Source organism: Podarcis cretensis, assembly GCF_951804945.1.
Source record: "Podarcis cretensis genome assembly, chromosome: 2".
In the NCBI taxonomy this organism is placed as follows: Eukaryota; Metazoa; Chordata; class Lepidosauria; order Squamata; family Lacertidae; genus Podarcis; species Podarcis cretensis.
The window spans coordinates 58,955,974-58,975,516 of NC_137171.1; the positions used below are offsets into that span (position 1 = coordinate 58,955,974).

The 19,543-nt window shown below is 41.1% G+C and overlaps 2 protein-coding genes and 2 long non-coding RNA genes across 8 annotated transcripts in view; 2 read left to right on the forward strand and 2 right to left on the reverse strand.

Annotated features, from left to right (window-relative positions):
- Positions 1 to 412: 412 nt before the first annotated feature.
- On the reverse strand, positions 413 to 19,149 carry LOC307211530. Its single transcript, XR_013836510.1, has 2 exons — positions 19,118 to 19,149; positions 413 to 1,106 (listed from the first exon to the last, which is right to left on the reverse strand). It is a non-coding gene; the product is annotated as an uncharacterized lncRNA (long non-coding RNA).
- On the forward strand, positions 4,273 to 15,447 carry CAMLG (calcium modulating ligand). Of its 2 annotated transcripts, XR_013836478.1 has the most exons (5): positions 4,273 to 4,787; positions 8,162 to 8,613; positions 9,897 to 9,962; positions 12,192 to 13,234; positions 13,274 to 15,447. XR_013836478.1 is itself a non-coding variant. In XM_079968154.1 (4 exons), the coding sequence occupies exons 1-4, from the start codon at positions 4,478 to 4,480 to the stop codon at positions 12,372 to 12,374; spliced, it is 1,011 nt and encodes a 336-aa protein (XP_079824280.1). In that variant the 5' UTR covers positions 4,273 to 4,477; the 3' UTR covers positions 12,375 to 15,447. The 2 variants fall into 2 exon arrangements, 1 of the variants encoding a protein (XP_079824280.1); XM_079968154.1 differs by having other exon boundaries at positions 12,192 to 15,447.
- Positions 13,679 to 18,100, reverse strand: LOC307211531. The gene is made up of 2 exons (XR_013836511.1): positions 17,954 to 18,100; positions 13,679 to 15,939 (listed from the first exon to the last, which is right to left on the reverse strand). It is a non-coding gene; the product is annotated as an uncharacterized lncRNA (long non-coding RNA).
- The window catches only part of DDX46 (DEAD-box helicase 46), a 37,866-nt gene continuing 36,525 nt past the window's right edge, over positions 18,203 to 19,543 (forward strand). For all 4 annotated transcript variants that reach the window (XM_079968096.1, XM_079968097.1, XM_079968098.1 and 1 more), the window contains exon 1: positions 18,203 to 18,350. In XM_079968096.1, the coding sequence (XP_079824222.1) occupies positions 18,334 to 18,350 (17 nt within the window). In that variant the 5' untranslated portion in view covers positions 18,203 to 18,333. The remainder of the gene's footprint in view (positions 18,351 to 19,543) is intronic.

The window sequence follows — 19,543 nt, forward strand, 5'->3', positions numbered from 1 at the left end:
TATACTGTCTGGATAGGAATGCTTTTTAGAATGTTCATACTCTTTTTTGCAATATTGAATTTTCTAATTTTCCTCATGATGGACAAAACTACATCTGCTTCAAGTTGTACTCCTTTTTTAATAATAAGGATTGCAGGGCAGACCCATGTGTAAAATTGCCTATGCTATACTTTTACTTACAACTGTCTCTTTTAAGATCTGTCACAACTTAACTAGGCAAGAATGGCCCTGATGCTTCCATCTTAGCATGGCAGTTCACAACAGATGTTCTCTATTTTTCTAGTTTTAAGATTTTTAAACAATTTAGTATGATTGATGGATATGTTAAATTCAGTCAGCATCAAAACCATCCATTTTAATTAGCCTTTACATTTCTGTAATTTCATAATTTGCAATAATGATGAGGTTTATTTTTATTCAAAATTAATTTAACAGAATATATAATCATACAGAATGTGAAGGGACCATCCAATGTGACATAAAGCTTCTGTCCACCAGTTACAGATTAAATCCTTACATAGTAAATTTGATTTTGTAAAGTAGTGTAAAATATTGTAATATTAATCCTTGTTTTCTGAACTCAGACATTGATATTCGGTGTGAAATTGTAAACCATGCTCTTCTGAAATTGGAGGCAAGGTTTTACTTGTTCCCCTTTTTACAGTTTGTAATTTTCACTGTTTTATTCCTGTATAAAGTCATTTGTAACACATGCAAATGCTTATTTTAGCTGTGCTAATTTATCAAATTTGGCTACTCAATAAAATTAATTGAAAGAGCTCACACAGAACTTCATCAGTCCTTTTTACAAACAGACGTTGGACGCCACAGGAAACTTGGCAGTGTTTAGTGCCATAGCCAGGCTTGAAGCCAGACTGGAATGGATCAAAGGAATCAGTTTCCTACCAAGTACAGTGGTACCTCAGGTTAAGTACTTAATTCGTTCTGGAGGTCCGTTCTTAACCTGAAACTGTTCTTAACCTGAGGTACCACTTTAGCTAATGGGGCCTCCCACTGCCACTGCACCACCACCGCACAATTTCTGTTCTCATCCTGAAGCAAAGTTCTTAACCTGAGGTACTATTTCTGGGTTAGCGGAGTCTAACCTGAAGCGTCTATAAACTGAAGCATCTGTAACCCGAGGTACCATTGTATGCCTGAAGCTGGACTGCCATCACCTTCCTGGCCACCTTGCCCCAAAAGGAAATATTCACCATTGTGCAATAGATTAACACTTCTGGGTCCAAGTAGGTTTTCTTGAGGAGATGCATCACTGCCTCCTCTATGACAGATGGTACTCCTCACTCTATTGAAGAATTAATCACTTCCTGAACCCACCTAATCAACTCCCTGCAGCTAGCTCTAAGAAGCCAGAATCGACAAGGGACAATGAGACCTGTGGTCAGCTACACTTCTCTAAACAGCTTGCCCACACCCTTAGGCTGCAATAATCTAAACTTATCCAGTGCTCCAGATGCCTTAGTTGGACTTAGTGTACCCACGAGAATACTGCCTACCACCCTATTCACAAAAAGTTACAAGTAGAGAGTCATTAGTGCACATAAAGGAGCTTAAAAGCAAATGTCTTCATTATATAACACACACACACACACACACACACACCAGGAAAAACTAAAAGTTTGTTTAGGGGGTGGTATGGGCGTTGGCACAACACTTATTTAGAAGGAGGGGAGGAATGAAGGATAAAAAACGAGCAAGTAAAACCGTAATTGCTTCATATGTTGTACAAATGTTACTGCTGCAATCCTATGCTTGCTTGTTTGGATTACAGCCACTGAATATAATGTAAACATGCATAAGATTTGGGGGTGCATGGATTTTACAAAATCTCAGGAAAGAGCATTTACAATGGCAAGGTATATTTCACCAAAACTTTAAAAACAACCAGAAACTATCAGGTATACACAACCCCCACAAAAGACATGTCATGACATCCTTGGCACCCATTTGTATATTGACTCTATTGCTGCTTTTTGTTTAATTGAAAAGCATAGGTTTAATGCAATTTATGAATGTTATCCTCTAGCTGTAAGGATTTCTACATTTAGGAAACAACCAGTCTATAATAGCATAGCAGGATGGGACAGCATTCCTTACTTGTGTAACCATAGAAGTGTGAGTAGAAGACTTGCATGTTTATGCAGAGATTGCTGGTGGGGGTGGTGAGTGCAGCAAACAAAAACAACCCCTAATTGGTTTTGAGGATCTAGAGAGCAGTGGAAAGAAAGTAGAATGGGAACACATGGAATTAAATGGAAGGTGCCTGAGTATGTCTTTTTGTGTTATCTTTGGAACACATTAACACAATGACACAGTCACTTTCTCAAATTACTTGACAAGGCTTTAGAATTTCTAAAATCACCCTTCAAGAATTCCAGTAAGAATGGTGCAGTCCCTTTTATATTCAGACAAAAATATGGTGATCTCTAAATCAAAATATTGCAATTACAAAGGTGTGACAAAACAAATTTAAGCCACAGAAGAGGTGGCTAAGTGTGACATGTTTTATTGCAACAGTAGGGTTTTGAAATGGGCACTAATATTTTAACTTCTAAGTTATTAGCTGGACCAAATGATCTCACCTGCTAGACTTTTTTTTTTATCCATATGACGACACTGTCTGTAAATGACTTCACTGTTGTAGTTAAGTGTTCCTGTAAATGTGTATGTGCTAGTCTTTTTGTAAGCAGAGGGAATTCATGGTTCTGCCTGAGGAGGGAGAATATGAACCATAGAAAAATATTTCTCCTAACAGTACTAGGAAGACTGATGCTGTAGTAAGTTTATTAGTACAGTGGTACCTCGGTTTACGCACTTAATCTGTTCCAGAAGTCCTTTCTTAAACCGAGGTGCGCTTTCCCTAATGAGGCCTCCCGCCGCCGGTGCCCTTCCACCGTTCGGATTCCATTCTTAGACCAAGGTAAAGTTCACAAACTGGGACACTACTTCCGGTTTTGCGGAGTTTATAAACTGAATAGTTCGTAAACAGGGCTGTTCTTAAACCGAGGTATGGCTGTATAGAATTGTAGAGTCGGAAGGGACACAACCTGTTTACTACATTTGAGGTTTTGGTCTACCACCTTCCCAGGTAGTCTGTTCCACTGTCAAACAGCTCTTACCATCAGAGGACTTTGTCTATCTGCAAAACAGCTCTTAGGTTTGGAACTCCAAGCAAGATGACAGAAAGCATGGTTTAATTCTAACAGTGTCATTTTTAACACTCCATAGTAAGGAACACTTTATTATATTTTAAGTGCTGGTGTTTATGATTTCACATGTCAAATTCTGGAGGGTCTGCTTTAGATTTTGTTAGGGTTGTGAAAGAGTAAAGAGATTAATGTATATTTTGTAATTTTATGCATGAGAAACATCTTTGTATGCATTGCATAGCTGAATCAGTTTAAGCCTTTGAGCCTTGGAACAATCTTAGATTTCTTAACTAAATACAGCTCTTCCTGCTTTTATCTTGGACATCCCAGACCCCCAGGCATCCAGGTGTTTTTAGACACTCATGATAGGAGAGGGAGACAAAACCTTGTATGTGTGTACTTGCTGCTCTGTTTAATATATGTTTCCATAAAAGACCACAAGCTTCCATGAGAGATGTGCTGATTAGCAGGCATTTTCTCGAAGACCAAATAAAAACGCTAAGAGCTATGAAAACGGGATCTGAATGAGACAAATCCTTAAAATATGGGCAAGTTATCTGTATTTCCTCAGATAAAGGTGCACGTTGCTCAAAATTTCTTAAAAGGGTATATTAGTTTTAAAGGAGCAAAATGGGTGCCTGATAATTTTTCTTTAAAGAAAACAAAAGGCTGTTTAAAAAACGAAAAAAATAAACACTAAAATTTGTGTTTCAATATGAGAAAGGCAAAAGTAAAAATCGATATGCAATAGCTGTTGGCAGTTGTTCGTTCATAAATTGAGATCAGGCTATTCAGCTTGGATGCTGGGCTAATAAATGTTAACTCCAAAAATAAATCCGATTGCGGACTTCTGGTGCTTACTCTCAAGTGCATAGGATTTGCAGACTACATTTCCTCGAGTAACTGTCGTATTTTTCTGTGTCACTCCCCCAAATACATTTGTACAGTCAGGTTTGAAGATGCCACCATCTCCTGCATTAGGACAAATGCTACAGCGTGGAGCGATTGTGACACCCACCCACCCTTGCTGTATGAGGTCATTGCATACGCCTCATCCCCGCCCCGGCGCTATCAATGCCTCTCCCTCCAGCGCGCATGCGCAAGCACTTCTTCGCGAAGCTGCTTTCGCCATCTTTGCGAAGGGCGCCATCCTCCAGCGAAAACAGCCTCAGGTTACGAGCCCGTCGAGGGGGTTTGCCATAAGCTCTCGCGGTTACAAGTAAAAGCCTGTCCTCACAACCCGCATCCAAGATGGCGCCGCTCGTGCCACCGGCTGGAGGCGGTACCTAAAATGGCGGCGGCGGCGCATGCGCGTTAGCGAAGGGTTGTCAGCGCGGGGCCTGGCCGTTCCCCCATTGTGTGCCTGCTGCGGAGAGGAAGCTCGAGGGCTTTTCGCTGCTGCTGCTGCTGCTGCCGCCGCCGCCTCGGTGCTGCTAGGGATGGAAACGGAGCCTCTGGAAGGAGACGGCGGCGGCCATGAGGGGCCTAAGACGACTTCGGCCAAGGCCCCCGCACTCACGGCCTCTCAGCGCCGGGCCGAGATTCGCCGGAGGAAACTGCTGATGAACTCGGAGGATCGGATCAACCGGATCATGGGCTTCCACCGGCCAAAGGCGGGTGAGGACGGGGCGTGGCTTTGGGGGGGCGGTTTTTGACTGCGCTGGGCATCCCCTGCCTTGCCAGGGCGCTTATGAATGACCTCCTTCCTTCCTTGCCGGGGGTGGGAGCTCAACACGCGCCCCTCTTTCCCCGTCAAGTCCTTCCCGAACAATGGGATAACATAGTCCGTATATTAACGAGCTAATCTGATCGCTCAAAATGACGCTGCCCCTCCTCCCCGAGCGATATATCGCATTCGTCTTATTTGAGGTGCTCCCCCCCTCTCCTTTTCAGTAAAGGTGCTTTGTTTGAAGATAAATCAAGTTCTTTCATGCTATCCAAGGATGTCTGTTTCAGCATTGAAAATGGTCACACCTGCCTCTACGTCCTTTGGGAAGAACGGATCATGCACAATTTATAAATTACAGTGTGTTTCGTTCAGGATTTGTGTTCCCATTTGCAATGGAGAAAGCTGAACGCTCTTATATTTGACGGGAAAGTGCCAACAAACCATGCTGAATTATTTCAATACTTATTACTGAATGAAATCAACATTTTTTTTCATAGTTCTATTCTCTGAATCATTTTTATCTCACCTGTTGCTTATTTATTCACTCAATTTATTAGCTTTTTTGGATGACATATGGGTTTAAAACAGCTATTACCACCAAGAAGCCCTGGGTGGGTGTATATTTGCAATAAGCTTGAAGGTCTGACTGCACAAGAGCTTTATGTGAGAGAACTTCGAGAGTACAGGAATTTGAATCTACTCCTTTAACCCTAAGCAGTATAACACGCTGACTGGTCTCTCTCCTATTATTTATCATTTAGATAATGTTTCCAGTTCACAGTATAACTTGTAACACTTGTTTGCCTTGTGTTGCCATTTTTAAATGTGGAACTGAGACCAAGATGATTTGCCTACTGCTTGCATAATGAATCTTTGTCATGTTCCTTGATTTCCTATTGAATATGTAGATAGTTTTATTAATGTGCTGTGCTTCTGGCTGCATTTAAAAGCAGAGAATGTAACTTAACACTTAGGTGGGGAAGCTGTACAGTAGCTCCTGCTTTTAGTACTTTTTGGTCAAGAAGAGGAGGAAGAGAGTTGTGGAAATCATTAGAGCTTGCAGGTGTTTACGTGCTTTGATTCTTTCTGTGTCCTTCCAGTACTCTTTAATATTTTCAGAGCTGAGATTCCATAGTATGTATTGGTGCCATGCTCATCCTTCTAGTGTGTTTGAAATATTGGAGATTGAAATTGTTTCTTTTTAGTTTAAGGGTGCTAGTAATCCTCTGAAGAAAGATGACAACTTGAAGCACTTAAGAGTCCCTGAACCAGGTGTTGCTAAAGCTTTTTTGTCCCATGGGTCACATTCAGTATTGGCCAAACCTCTAGAGGCTACAGGTCAGCACTGGGTGTGGGCACCCCATACCCTCACTCATGCACACTTGCATGTGTGTACTTTGCCCTCAGCTGATTTGTGGAGATTAGCTGAGGATCATCAAAGTATTATTGGTCATCAAAGTATTGGTCTGAAGGCCAGGGTGATTTTCATCCCCATCAGGTTTACAGCTTTCTATCATTGTAGCACCATTACCAGTACTTTTTTATAGAAAAAGAGTTGCAGGAACACCCACTTTTTTTAGTTGAGCTTTTTTTAGGGGAAGCCAAAGCTGGCCTGGGTGGCAGCCACCCCTGTGCTAAATGAGGGTTTAGCACTGCTTCCTCCCCACAAACATGCCCTCCTTCCTTCTCTTCTTCCTGGCCAACACTAAGGGGAACAGATGCTTCATTTTAGATTAACCAGTTTAGTTTGCTGTCCAAACCCTGAACTATGTCTAATCTTAACTATGGTTAACTATCTTAACACAGTTTGACTGAGCTTAGATGACATGAGAAGCTGTGACTAATAAAAAATGGAAAGCTCTGGGAGAGGTTGGGTGAAAGCATGTGAGCCTGGGAGAAAGATAGACTTGCTTTCGCAACGCTAAACTGTGGGTTAGTGTTCTGTCCAAACTAACCCATTATGGTCAGCTTTCTCCTTGGCAGGCTTTGTGACTTTTCATATGTGTGCTATAAAGCAGTTTTGGAAAGCATGTAGAATGGTGTTTTTAATTACTCTGTCACAGTTCTTGGAAAAAATAGGCATGAAATATTTATACATTTAAAAGATTAAAGATCACATTTCTGGTTTGTACTTTTGTTCTTTCTACAGTTTGTAGTCACAAATCCTTCTTGGTATGACTTGTTTCTCTCCAAACCACTGTTATATGCAAAATGAGTTATTTAAAGAGCTTTGGCAAAAAGTCTCTTTGCAATCAATCTATTTGACTCAGGAAAAAAATATGTGTGGAAAATTTATTATTTGGTTATTTGGCCTCGATAAACTACTGTAATTGGAATGGAACCAGAGGAAAGCACATGGAATGGAGTTGGTAGAAGTAACCACTCTAGCTTCATGAAAATCTGCTCTTGAGGATTAGGGAATACTTTTGGTTGGAGTGGGCTGTAGTGCAGGGGGATGAAGGTGGGAGAGGGGATCCCCCCAAATTAGGTGGAGACATGAGCTCTGATTGTGAAAGCTGGCTTCTATCTGACTTTTTAAAAAATTCTCCTGCTGTCCACATAGTATGAAAATTAAACCAGCAATAAAACGCAAGCAGTGCAATCCTTTTTAAAATTACCACTGAACACCTAGTCCTTGTGTTTCTTTCAAAAGCCAGCAAGTAACCTGTCCTGTGTCCTTTTGAAGGGAGCTGTTTTGTAGGCTGAGGTCTGCAAGGGAAAGGGCACCAACTCTTAGTATCTTTTTGAAATGGTATGCTTCATTTTTATTTATTTAATAAAATTATGCCCTTCCCCTTTGCCCTATGACTCTCCAGGACAGGTTACTGCAATAAAACACATAAAGCAACCAGTACTTCAAACTCATAAAACAATCAGTATAAATAACTAAAGCCTTGGCTATCTGTCAGTGTATCACTGCACGGACCACTTGCTTAATGCGCAAAGACATGAAAGAAACAGCAGGTATTTAGCTGGGGCAGGAAGGGGGAGTGTTATTAGGCTCAATGTGAAAAGTATATGCCATTCTTGTTTGACCCCTGTTTTCCTTACAGTGCTTAGTTCCACAGCTGCATGGCCTAGGACCTTAGTCTGTAGGGATCCACTATCAGCTTATGACCTGATCTCAGATGGTCACAACAGCAGCCCTACCACTGTACAAATATATGGTTAAAAAAAAATAAGAAGAAAATGTTCCACAGATGCATGTTTTGGTTTAAAGTGGGTCCAGGTTTGAAAACATGGAAGACTACTAGCCTAGGTCTTGTAGAGTAACCTACAATATTTAGCATAGTGACTCCTTTCTTTTTTGCCTCCTCTTTAGATGATGACAGCCATTCAGAATCAAAACTTCAGCTGGAACAAGATAAACCAAGCACTCTTCCCACTCCTGTTTCCAAACGGGTTGTGCTAGGTGACACTGTTTGCAGTTTGGCAGGAACAGCCGACCACGCAAGCAGTGCAATAGAGCACAAGGGAGAGAAAAAGGACTTGTTTAGCATAACTCCCGAGGTTGGAAATAATGGCACTGGCGAGCTCCGACAGCGCAGCAGAGGGGATCTGATGGAGGTTCCGCAGAGAGCACCTCGCCACGGGTTAGACCAGTATCTCTCGAGGTTTGATGAAGCGATGAAGCTAAGAAACCAACTTATCAGTGAGAAGCCAAGCCAGGAAAATGGAAATGTGGTGGAGGAATTTGATTCCTTCCGCATTTTTAGATTAGTGGGGTGTGCGCTACTTGCCATTGGAGTTAGAGCTTTTGTCTGCAAATACTTGGTGAGTAAAGAAAAGTCTTAGTAACTTAGTTCTTCTTGTTTATTTGACCTGGTTGCCTTACTGATTAGCCTAGAAAGTTTGACAGTGGAATTTGCATTTGACAGATGAGGAATTTATGCTGAGAAAAGTAACAACTTTCCCTAGGCCCACCCATCAAGTTCATAGCTGAGTAGAGATTTGGATTTAGGCCCAAATCCATAATTCTGTCCGCTCTTCAACAGTGGCTTGTCCTAAGTAGTGATGATTGAGCAATGATTATTTTAAGACACATGGTGTTTGGCAAGAGGATCAGAACCACAAGAAATTGTAAGCCCTGGCCTAGCAAAAGCATCAAGAAATTACTGTACTTTGGTGCTCTTCTGTATTGACAATAATTAAGCTATGGGTAGTCCTAGAAGCCCAGGACTGCCAGCAGTGTTGTTTGCTTTTCAGGCTGTGCCAAGTGCTGTTCCAGTCTATGCAAATGGTGCTAAAACACAGCTGACAATTTACTAGCCAGTGATAACATTTAATAGTGGAACAAACGTGGCCTTATGCATGAAGCTTAACTACAAAATATGCCTAGGTTTCGCCTTGTCTTAATCCTGTTGTGAGCTAATCACATGAAGCAGCCTCTCCAAAGCAATTGGGCTAAAGTTTTCTTGCCATCAGAACCCTTAAGGAAGATGTAACCATCTAATTTTAGGACTGAGGTCAAGTTGGCAAGATACGGACACAAATTCCTAGACATCAAAAATGAAGGAGACTGCTATCTTAAATTACTTAATCATCTGTCAAAAATAATACAAAACTATCCAAACCATTTTGAGATTCCCAGGCTCGTTTTTATGGGAACTGGATAATCAAGCAGAAAAGCATTTCCTAACTATATAAAGTGCAATGCCTAATCATTGCTACTATCAAGTTGTTTTAAATTATTCAAAAGTAAATTTGAATGTTATTGTTTAATTATGTGCAAGGTTGATTATTGACTGAATGATTCATCTGAAAGTTTTCCTTGGGGACTTTTTGAATGGACACGTTCCTAGACATTACTATAGCACTCTAACCCTATAGGTCTGTACCATTACGTTAGATATATGTTAGTGACTTCTCTGGATTTTCCTTAAATATAAATTCAGTCTGTTTTGACAGTGGTGCTTTGAAATTTGGTTCTCTTCTCTATATTTTCTAATCAATTGGCTGTAACACTTCATAGACTATTTGCTTGAAATAATGTAGCAATGTGAATTTCTTGTTACTACTTTCTGTTTCATTTAACTTTTTTGTCCCCCCCCCCACAGTCAATATTTGCTCCATTTCTTACCTTACAACTTGCATACATGGGGTTGTCGAAGTATTTCCCAAAGGTAAGACCTTTTTTTTAGGATAAACGGATTATCAAAATGTCTAAACTTAAAAAAAGATTTGACAGAGAAAGCACCGTGTTAGAATTTTCTTAGCATTTTAATGCAGCATAGCAGATAATGACAATACAATGCTAATTTAGGTTTATCAGCAATTGTTTGCATTTTGTGTATGTACATTTTGAATACTTGAGAGTAGTCAGCTACAGAGGCGCAATGCATAAACTCTTCAGTACTGAGGATCTTCATGGGTGTAAGTTACATTCAAATTTAGAATACCTTACTTCTGAGTAAACGTGTTTTGGACTGCACTCTAAAGTTGTGATTCTAGGCACGCTTACCTGGGAGCCACTCTCTGAACTCCATGTAGCTTACTTCTGAATAGGAAAATACAGGAATGCCCTGTAAGATGAGCTAATCTGTTGATCTTGCCCTTCCTGGAAGTCACCATTCATAAGCTTGGTGGCATCATTGTTGTAAAATAGACTTTGTCAGACTTCAGTCCCAGGGTTCCAAACTCCCATTCTTCTAGGCGCATATTGCGACAGGGAATTTCATTAGTGCGAGCAGTTTTCTGAGCTCTGGGCGCAATACTGCGCCTAAGATTTCGATTAAAACTGCAGAGTGGAAGGAAAGGAGGACCTTTTTCTGCCTCCCCACTTCCAGCTACTCTCTGAAGACTAGAGAAAAGACCCTCTTAAGAATATTAGGGGGATGGGCAGAGGAAGGAGTAGACCATGTGAAAAATGAACATATTTGTATTCTTGTTATAAAAAAGCATGCCTAGACATTTCGTTGTTGTGCCCATAACATAGATTTAAGGTGCCATTGAGCTCCTAGCTTTCATATCCCAGTTCCTAACACTGACCAGGCCACATATTGTGGCAGATTTCTCAGAGGCTTTTTGTAGCATAGGCCATGTATTTTCATCTTGAGATTTTCTTATGGCATTGACAATAATATTTATGTGATAGACTGATCATCTGAATTCTAACTGGGAAGAAAATTTCCCTTGATTGAATAGGTCTCATTCCTGTTGGTGTATGTAGGATTGCAGCTGGTTTGTAAAAGAAAAGCACAATGTTTACTTGAGCGTTATCTCTCCCCCACCATGTTTTGCGACTGTGAATCCAGTGAACTAATCACTTTTCTGCAGATTACTTTTGAATAACTTTTGTGGGAGATGTTTGGCCTTCTTGATGTATATCAGGGGCAGGGAACCCTTTTCCGCCTGAGCGCCACATTCCTGTGTTGGCAGCCTTCCAGATGCCAAAAGTGGGCAGAGAAACAGACGTGGCATGTACCTTTGTACGGAAGGTGACATTCCAGCCACACACAACAGCCAGATGTTTCTAATTACACACACCTCTCTCCATCTTCCATCCAGGCAAGCAAGGTGCATCATTGCAGTCCAAGGACACATTCTAGCTAGGCAGAAGCTCTTGAGAGATCAGGACTCATGAGGGCTGAATTTAAAGGCCTTGCAGGAGGCTGCATTTGAGACCCTGGGCATGAGGTTTCTGTCCCCTTTGCTTTACATTTTTGCCCAGGGATTGATGCACAGCCTCATGTCTTCTCACCTTTTAGTGTATTGATCAAATATCTTACTTTTCTTTCAAACTGGTGACATTTTCAGCTAACTTTCTTTTGCTGTCATCATTGTTTTTGTGAGAGTTGTATTGAGTGAAACATGAGAATTACCAAATGTGGGTGACAAAGGACTTATTAAGTAACAATTAGTGGACAAAAATCCCTTTTAGTATAGGCAACTGGCAAGCGAATGTAATGGAACTTTGAAGAAAGGAACCATTTCCAGTGTGATAACACCGTTTCCAGGTCCCAAAGTCATTACTTCATCACTGTAGCCTCTGCCCTTGCCTGATGAATGTAAGAGTATAGCACCAGCTGCTATTTGTGAACAGAAAGAGCTCATCATAATAGAAACAAGCAACCAAGATTACAGGAAAATACCTTTGAGAGGCATTTTTAAATGCACTTTGAGAAGTGTATGGTAAAATATTAGGTAATCTTATGAAATGTATTATTATTATTATTATTAATTGAATTTATATACCTCCCTATACCCGGGGGTCTCAGGGCAGTTCACAGAATAAAATCAAGATATAAAACCACAAATGCCTAATAAAAATAAAAATTAATGTATTAAAGCTCTGATAAGGTGCTTAAAGATGAAAGCTGTGAAAAACGAAGTAATTTTTATTTCTTATACAGAGTGAAAAGAAAACGAAGACCACGGTATTGACTGCTGCTCTTTTACTGTCTGGGATCCCTGCAGAAGTGATTAGTCGTTCCATGGACACTTACAGCAAAATGGGGGATGTTTTTACAGACCTTTGTGTCTATTTCTTTACTTTCATCTTCTGCCACGAACTGTTTGTGTTTTTTGGTTCCTGAAGTGCCATGATAGCTGTGGAACCTGGTGTAATACTTCAGCTGGACTGCATCACTCTTGATTTCATACATGCCTCTGGATATATAAACAGTTTTAACCCTATATCCAATACTTGGTTCAGTGCAGCTTAAACATACTTTGATAGGGAAGAGCTTTGAAGTCCCGGCTTTGAAGCTGAATTGGTAGATTTTGAGTACAGTGCAGAGTGATCTCGGATATGGATGGTCAAATGCAAATATTGGTTAATGGTCCAATGACACACTTTTCTGTAAAACTGAAATGTGTCCTTTCTGTCCACCACCCCAATTAAAAGGAATCACCCTGAAACTGTAACCTTTCCCTTTGGCTCTATGATTTGAGAGCACAGTGCAGCTGAGGTCTCCTACTTGAATAGAATTATGTTATTCTTTATGGGTGAATCCAAGGATTCCATGAGCAAAACTCAACTCATCAGACGCTCCTGCTGGAGGAGAGTTGGGGGAGGTGATTTTTGTGTTCCTCCTATACCAGAGGGCTGGGGATTCTCCAGAACTTGCGGGGGTGGCACAGGAGGAAATGGAGATAAGAAAAATTGTTACCCTCTCCCTTTTCCCAGCAGGAGTCTCTGATGGGTCTCTGTTTTTCCTCCAAATGGATCTTTCTGTTCATGGAAGGAATGCTCTGAATACAAGCTTATCATAGGAATATCCTATTTTATTAGCTTATATCCCTCAATTCATGCATTTTAGCAGTCAGGATAGTCTTACCAAAATATGGTCAGCGCCAAGATTGATTCTACAATAGAATTAGGCTGGATATAAACATCATTTTATGTCTTCCTTAAATGGGGTAGTATTCTCTTTGTTTTCTTGTAGTTAGGGAGGTTTGATTTTAGGATGTGAATGCAAGAGCTAAGACGAAGCAGTGAAATTCAACTTCTTTATGTGTTCCCATTAAGCATTCACTGGGTGATATCAGACATTAATCATACTCAAAGTAGACTCATTAAAATCAGTGGACTTTAGTCCTTCATTTCAGTTAGCCTACTCTTGAGTTTGACTTCCATTGGATATTGCCTGTTATCTTTTTTTTTACCTGACTAGGAATCTTAATTACTTGTGTTTACATGATCTAATGCAATATACAGCATTAGTGCAGATTTAAAAGCTGCTCTCTTGAGTAACTATACTTTCGTACCTAAAAATGTCACAAGTTTTGCTCATTCCTCTGACTTGACAAGTGCTTTTTTTTGTTCATTGTAGTGTAAACTAACACAGGTTTCTGCTTCCTATTTCCTATATCTTCCATTGCAAGAATATTGCATGTGGAGTCCAGCCTCTTCTGTCTGGACATTCAAGGGATCATTACATTTATCAGTAGCAGGGGGGAAATGTGACTTGTAAGAGTACAGACCAGATTTTAACCATAATTTTAATCAAATTATTAGTTTGTACAGTTGCTTACATGTTCATTTCACATGGGAATGCTGACTCACAAGTAAGTTTTTATAACCCATCTGAAACAGATACTTCAAGCGTCTTCCATCAAAACCATTAGGGCAATTCTAGGTAAATGCTCTTGATTGGTTAATTTCCGAAAGATTCCGTTCTGTTGGTCAGTACCATAAAACAAGTCTTTACTTGGTTTTAGCTGGTGGTCCTTCATATTTATTTATTTATTTAGAGTTAAGTTCCTTCAGTAAATCACAGTTGTTGTTTACCATTAAAAACAGATTTTATTACTAAAAAATAAATAAAAATAAATTAAGAACCCTATAATATTTAAAGGCTGGTTCAGAGGAAGCCCAGATTAAGAGAGCATGCACACCCAACCTTCCTTTCTCCCTCCCCATCTTTCTCTGCTCTGCTTCAGTGCTGTGTGCAATGTTTGCGATCCCTGGTTCACTTCTGAACCTGCCACCCTGACAAGTAATTGGCACCAGGCTTAGGTATTCAGTGAGAAATTAGGCTGGGAGAAATTATGTAATAGTTCCCTTTATGCTGAAGGATGAGTGGATATTTGCCTGGGACCTTAAGAATTAATGGGAATAAATGTTCTGGAGGTACAGTGGCCATCGTAAACGATAGGTGTTACCCATGTAGCTGTGATCCCCTAAGTTACTGAAATCATTCTGTGATTATAGAGGCTAATGTCGCTTCTCTTTTTAGAGGCGGTCACTTTTTTGTTTTTGTTTTGCATAATCAAAATAAGCTGTTTTCCTTATTTTGCTTCTTTCCTCCGTTATAGTTTTAATACTGCATTCATTGACCCAAGTTTCATTGTTCTAATTATATCTGTTACATGAAGAAAAGAGTTTTTAGAGTAAATATGGATGCACTGGAGAGATCTGTGCACTTGGATTGAGGTGTTTGCCGTGGCAGTTCCCCGCGCTGGAGACATGATTCTGCTCAGTTTAAAAAACCAACTTTACTCTTTAGTAGTAGGAACTGTTGTGGCAAAAACAGCAAGCCAAGCCCTGTTTGTATCTGAGTTCTTTCCTGGGCATGTATTTCTTTCCTCTCTAGAATTGGGCCATGATATATTCTGTTGTGTTCAGTAGACTTTGCACTACGATAAACTCTCAGCATCTAATTGTATATGTTAAGGTCTGACTATATCTCTGTTGACATGTTGAAAGGTTCTATTTGAAGCTAATGGATGTAATACAAAAGATTCAGAACAATTGCTTTGCAAGTGAGGGCTGAAATTGAGCTGGCATTAATAATTCTATCTGTAAGGAGTGACTGTTGCAGAAATACTGTATCTGTGTCACACCTTCAAAATGCTTTGAAGTTTTCATCATTCCCAACTAATAGTTTCAGAAAGCTGATAGACTTAACCATTAAAACACCTTTCAGCTGGTGTTTCTGAATTTCTTTAATTCATATTTGCCAAGCTGGACTTTTCAACAGTGATAAATCAGTATCAAGTCTAAAATTTAATGGGTAGAACATAGAATTTTCCCATATTGCCCACTTCCGCTATGAAAAGTGATGTATAGGGTGGGATAGCAGGTGAATAGTAAAAAGGTGTTTTGTATGTGGTTCCTTTTGCAAAAACCTCATTTTGCAAAATCTAATAAACCTCATGTGGTCATGTATGTCCTCCGGTGTAATTATTTCTAGACTGCTTCTATGAAGTCTGTTAACCATTTATTTGTTGGCATGCCTTTGTAATTCATTTTTAAAGACTACTTGGGTTGTCAAGTGTTTTACTAATATATTTCCAATGTTATTTTCATTTCCAACTATAGAATATATGTTCATGTAACTTATGGACAAGCATGATTTAGAAAGTAAAGAATTAAACACTGCAGTTAGCTCTGTTGAATCTGTTTACACACCACAATAGCAACCTGCCATCTGCCAGTTGAACAAGGACAATAATGTGTAGAAAGACCAGAATGGGAGTTATGCTGAACAGCATTGCATGTCACCCTTCTAGAAAAATTAACACAGAAACTAATGAGAGAATTAAAGAAATGTCATATTTCTATTTACAATTGTGAAAAATGTAAACTGGTACTGTACTATGCAATTCCATCCTGAAAGAACATCTGGAGAACTACAGAACACTGTGTTTGGACATCTGTAAAAAAGGAAGATTATTTCACCCTTTGTCATACTAACAAACTGAGCATGCTTCTCTGCAGATCCTGCTCCCGTCTCACCCACCCAGTTTCATCACGATCACGAAGTAGCTTTTTACTGTAGGCTATACCAATGCACTACTACTAGGTCAACAGTTGTCCAGTCTCTCTCCAGATTTGGTGGTTAGTTTTATTTATTTATATCTACATCCGTTAGTCACATGGTGTACTGGAGCATGTTAGCATATTTGTAAGATGCTTAGGCAGTGACTATGTTAAAAAAGTACCGGTATATATACACACGAATTAAAGCAGATTGATAGTGTAGCATGTATCCGCATTTAAAGTCATTGAAAGCAGCATGAAGTAGCAGTGGTAAAGGTAAAGGTACCCAGTCATGTCCGACTCTAGGGTTGTGCGCCCATCTCACTTAAGAGGCCGGGGGCCAGCGCTGTCCGAAGACACTTCCGGGTCACGTGGCCAGCATGACGAAGCTGCTCTGGCGAGCCAGCACCAGTGCAGCACACGGAAACGCCGTTTACCTTCCCGCTATAAAGCGGTACCTATTTATCTACTTGCACTTAAGAGTGCTTTCGAACTGCTAGGTGGGCAGGAGCTGGGACCAAAAGACGGGAGCTCACCCAGCCGCGGGGATTCGAACCGCCGACCATACGATTGGCAAGTCCTAGGCACTGAGGTTTTACCCACAGTGCCATCCGCGTCCCCAAAGTAGCAATAATTCCATACAATTAAAGAACTTGCTATCCCAGGTCTCCTTATCCCATGATTCTGCTCACTGTAATACTGTTGCACACACCTCAATTCAGTTTCCTTGCAGTGAAGGTCACTGGAGACTCTGGTGATTTTATGATTTAGTATAACAAAATAACAACAAATTATTATATACTGTATATCCCTCCGACCTGGCTGGGTTTCCCCAGCCACTCTGGGCGGCTCCTAAGAGAATCAAAAGCACAATAAAACATCAAACATTAAAGACTTCACCAAATGACATTAACACTTGCAATAGATCTTGCTTCCCCATTAAGTTTATAGGGAGATCTCCAAACCCAAAGCTATGGATTAAGCACACAGAGAAAGTCAGGCCTCCTGTCTTTTTGCAGCTTCAGCCCAGACTAAAAATTGTGACTAGCTCTTGGTTAGTCTCCTACCTACAATATGTCATCTCTTCCTGGAAGCACCATTAGCTTCTTGTTCCTATTGCAACATGGCCAACTCTCTATTCTTGTAACAAAAAAGGTGCTTAGCAGCCCAGCTAGGGCTGTTAACTTAAAAAAAAACAACAAAAAACTGGTTTGGCCAGTTTAGCAGTTCCTTCTACCACAGACTACAGTTTTATAGATTAAAAAAATATCACAGACTGGTTGGGATCCACAGGCATTAGCCAAACCAGCCACCCAATCCTATAGCAATACTCTACCATCTCCATTAAGATAAATAGTTGCATACCTGGTCTGTGTTAGACATGAATCCAAGTTGTAAGTAGGAAGTATTTGCTATCGCATCATATTAGCTAGTTTTGGGTATTTGTGTATGTTAATATTAATACTAGATGGTTGTACACAGGGCATTGAAACAATTGCCTCCAGCTTTTTCCAACCCAGCACCCAGGCATACATTTTGGGGAACAATTTCTTAATTTCTGGGGTGGTAGTGCTGCTTTTGCAACCCAACTTAGATCAGGCCATGATAGTGTGTCCCTCCCCACCAGTTGAAGACCAATGCATTAAATACATTATAAATTTATTGGGTGTATTACTTTTCTGTTCTCCTGGAGGTAACGCCCGCATTTTCTGTCTCTGGCATCAAACCGTATTGTAGCTAAAAAGAGAATTGGTGAATTTTATTTTATATCAAGGTGGCTTAGAAATCAGAACGGAATCACAGACAAGTCAGTATTAAATGCAAACATTAAGAAGCAGCTGATAAATGGAACGTGTCTCCTAGCTCAGCACCGTCCATTACAGAAGAGATTACAGCTTGCTCAATTACAATTGCAATCCATAGGTTGAACATCAGCTTGCCATGGACATCCGTCTGGTCACTATGAGAACGAGATGTTGGACTAGATGGGCTTTGGGACCCATCCAGAATGGGCTCTGCTTGCGATCTCATCACCTGCCGCCTCTTCCACACAAACACGCAGGAGAGAGCAAGGTCCCGGCCAGAGCCTGTGAAAGCTCGGCCCTCCGGACGCTAGGGGTCGCTGTGTCCGGCTGGCGGAAAAGCGGGTGACGGCCCCTTCCTTCCGCTTTCTGCGTAGCGCGGTTCATTTCCGCTTTGCTTATTCCTTCGGAAATGGCTGCCGCTGCTGCCGCCGCCGCCGCTAAGCCTTGAGGGATCAAGTCAGGAAGGAGGAGGAAGAGGCCGCTATGGGTCGCGAGTCCAGGTGAGCCGGGAGGCCTTTGCGGGAGCGGGTCGGGCCCTGCCCGCGTTGGCCTTTCCGTAAGGGACAAGGGTGGCCGGCCCCTCGGGGAGGCCCTTCGCGGGGCCGCGTCAGGGAGAGCCGCGCGGGAGGAAGGCCGTTCGGGGGTCGCGAGGTTCTCCACGAGCTTCTCGCCGTCGGGAGTGTCGCAACTGCCAAACGAGCCGGGACTTTATTTCAGACACTTTCATAGAGTCCGTCATGATAGTTCTATATTATAGTGATTTACAACTTTAGAGGGGGCATCATCAGGGCAGTTTTTCGCTCTGCTTCTCTGTTATGTGTTTGAGGCGGCTGATGGCCGTCCTTCTCCCCACCCCACCCCCGGACAGGAATGTTTCTGTCCCTGGTTTTGAACCCACCTCATCTCCAGGCCAGGGGTCGATAGCAGTAGCTTCAACGACCCAACAGGATGGTTTTCTAAATATGAATTTCATCCAGAAAGGGCAATGCCACATATTTCCCATGCAAGGTTGGATTAATTTTGATGTCCATGAGATCAGTTCTACTCAATTGTAATAAGATACAGTGGTACCTTGGGTTAAGTACTTAATTAGTTCCGGAGGTCCGTTCTTAACCTGAAACTGTTCTTTAACCTGAAGCACCACTTTAGCTAATGGGGCCTCCTGCTGCCGCTGGAGCACGATTTCTGTTCTCATCCTGAAGCTAAGTTCTTAACCTGAGGTACTATTTCTGGGTTAGCGGAGTCTGTAACCTGAAGCGTATGTAACCTGAAGCGTGTGTAACCCGAGGTACCACTGTATGCAAAATGATACCCCCTCTCTGCTTATTAATTTCTAATTTGTTGCTGCTTCTCACCTTTACCAGGCCATTAGTTATCCAGACTGGCCATAATCCTCTGTAAATTGGGATGACCTGTGAATAACAATTTTATTATTTCTACCCTGCCCATCTAGCTGGGTTTCCCCAGCCACTCTGGGCTGCTTCCAACAAAATATTAAAAATACATGAAAACATCAGTCATTAAAAACTTCCCTAAACAGGGTTGCCTTCAGATGTCTTCTAAATGTCATATAGTTGTTCATTTCTTTGACATCTGATGGGAGGGCATTCCACAGGGTGGGCGCCACTACTGAGAAGACCCTCTGGCAAGGTCAACTTTGATCATTTTTAAAAGTTCAATATGTCATTAGCTG

What these genes read in the sequence shown, in the direction of transcription:
- CAMLG (XM_079968154.1), top strand. Translation starts at nt 4,478, where the DNA reads ATGCGCGTTAGCGAAGGGTTGTCAGCGCGGGGCCTGGCCGTTCCCCCA. An exon ending in CTTCCACCGGCCAAAGGCGG is followed by an intron (nt 4,788 to 8,161) that starts GTGAGGACGGGG and finishes CCTCCTCTTTAG; the next exon opens with ATGATGACAGCCATTCAGAA. An exon ending in TGTCGAAGTATTTCCCAAAG is followed by an intron (nt 9,963 to 12,191) that starts GTAAGACCTTTT and finishes TTTCTTATACAG; the next exon opens with AGTGAAAAGAAAACGAAGAC.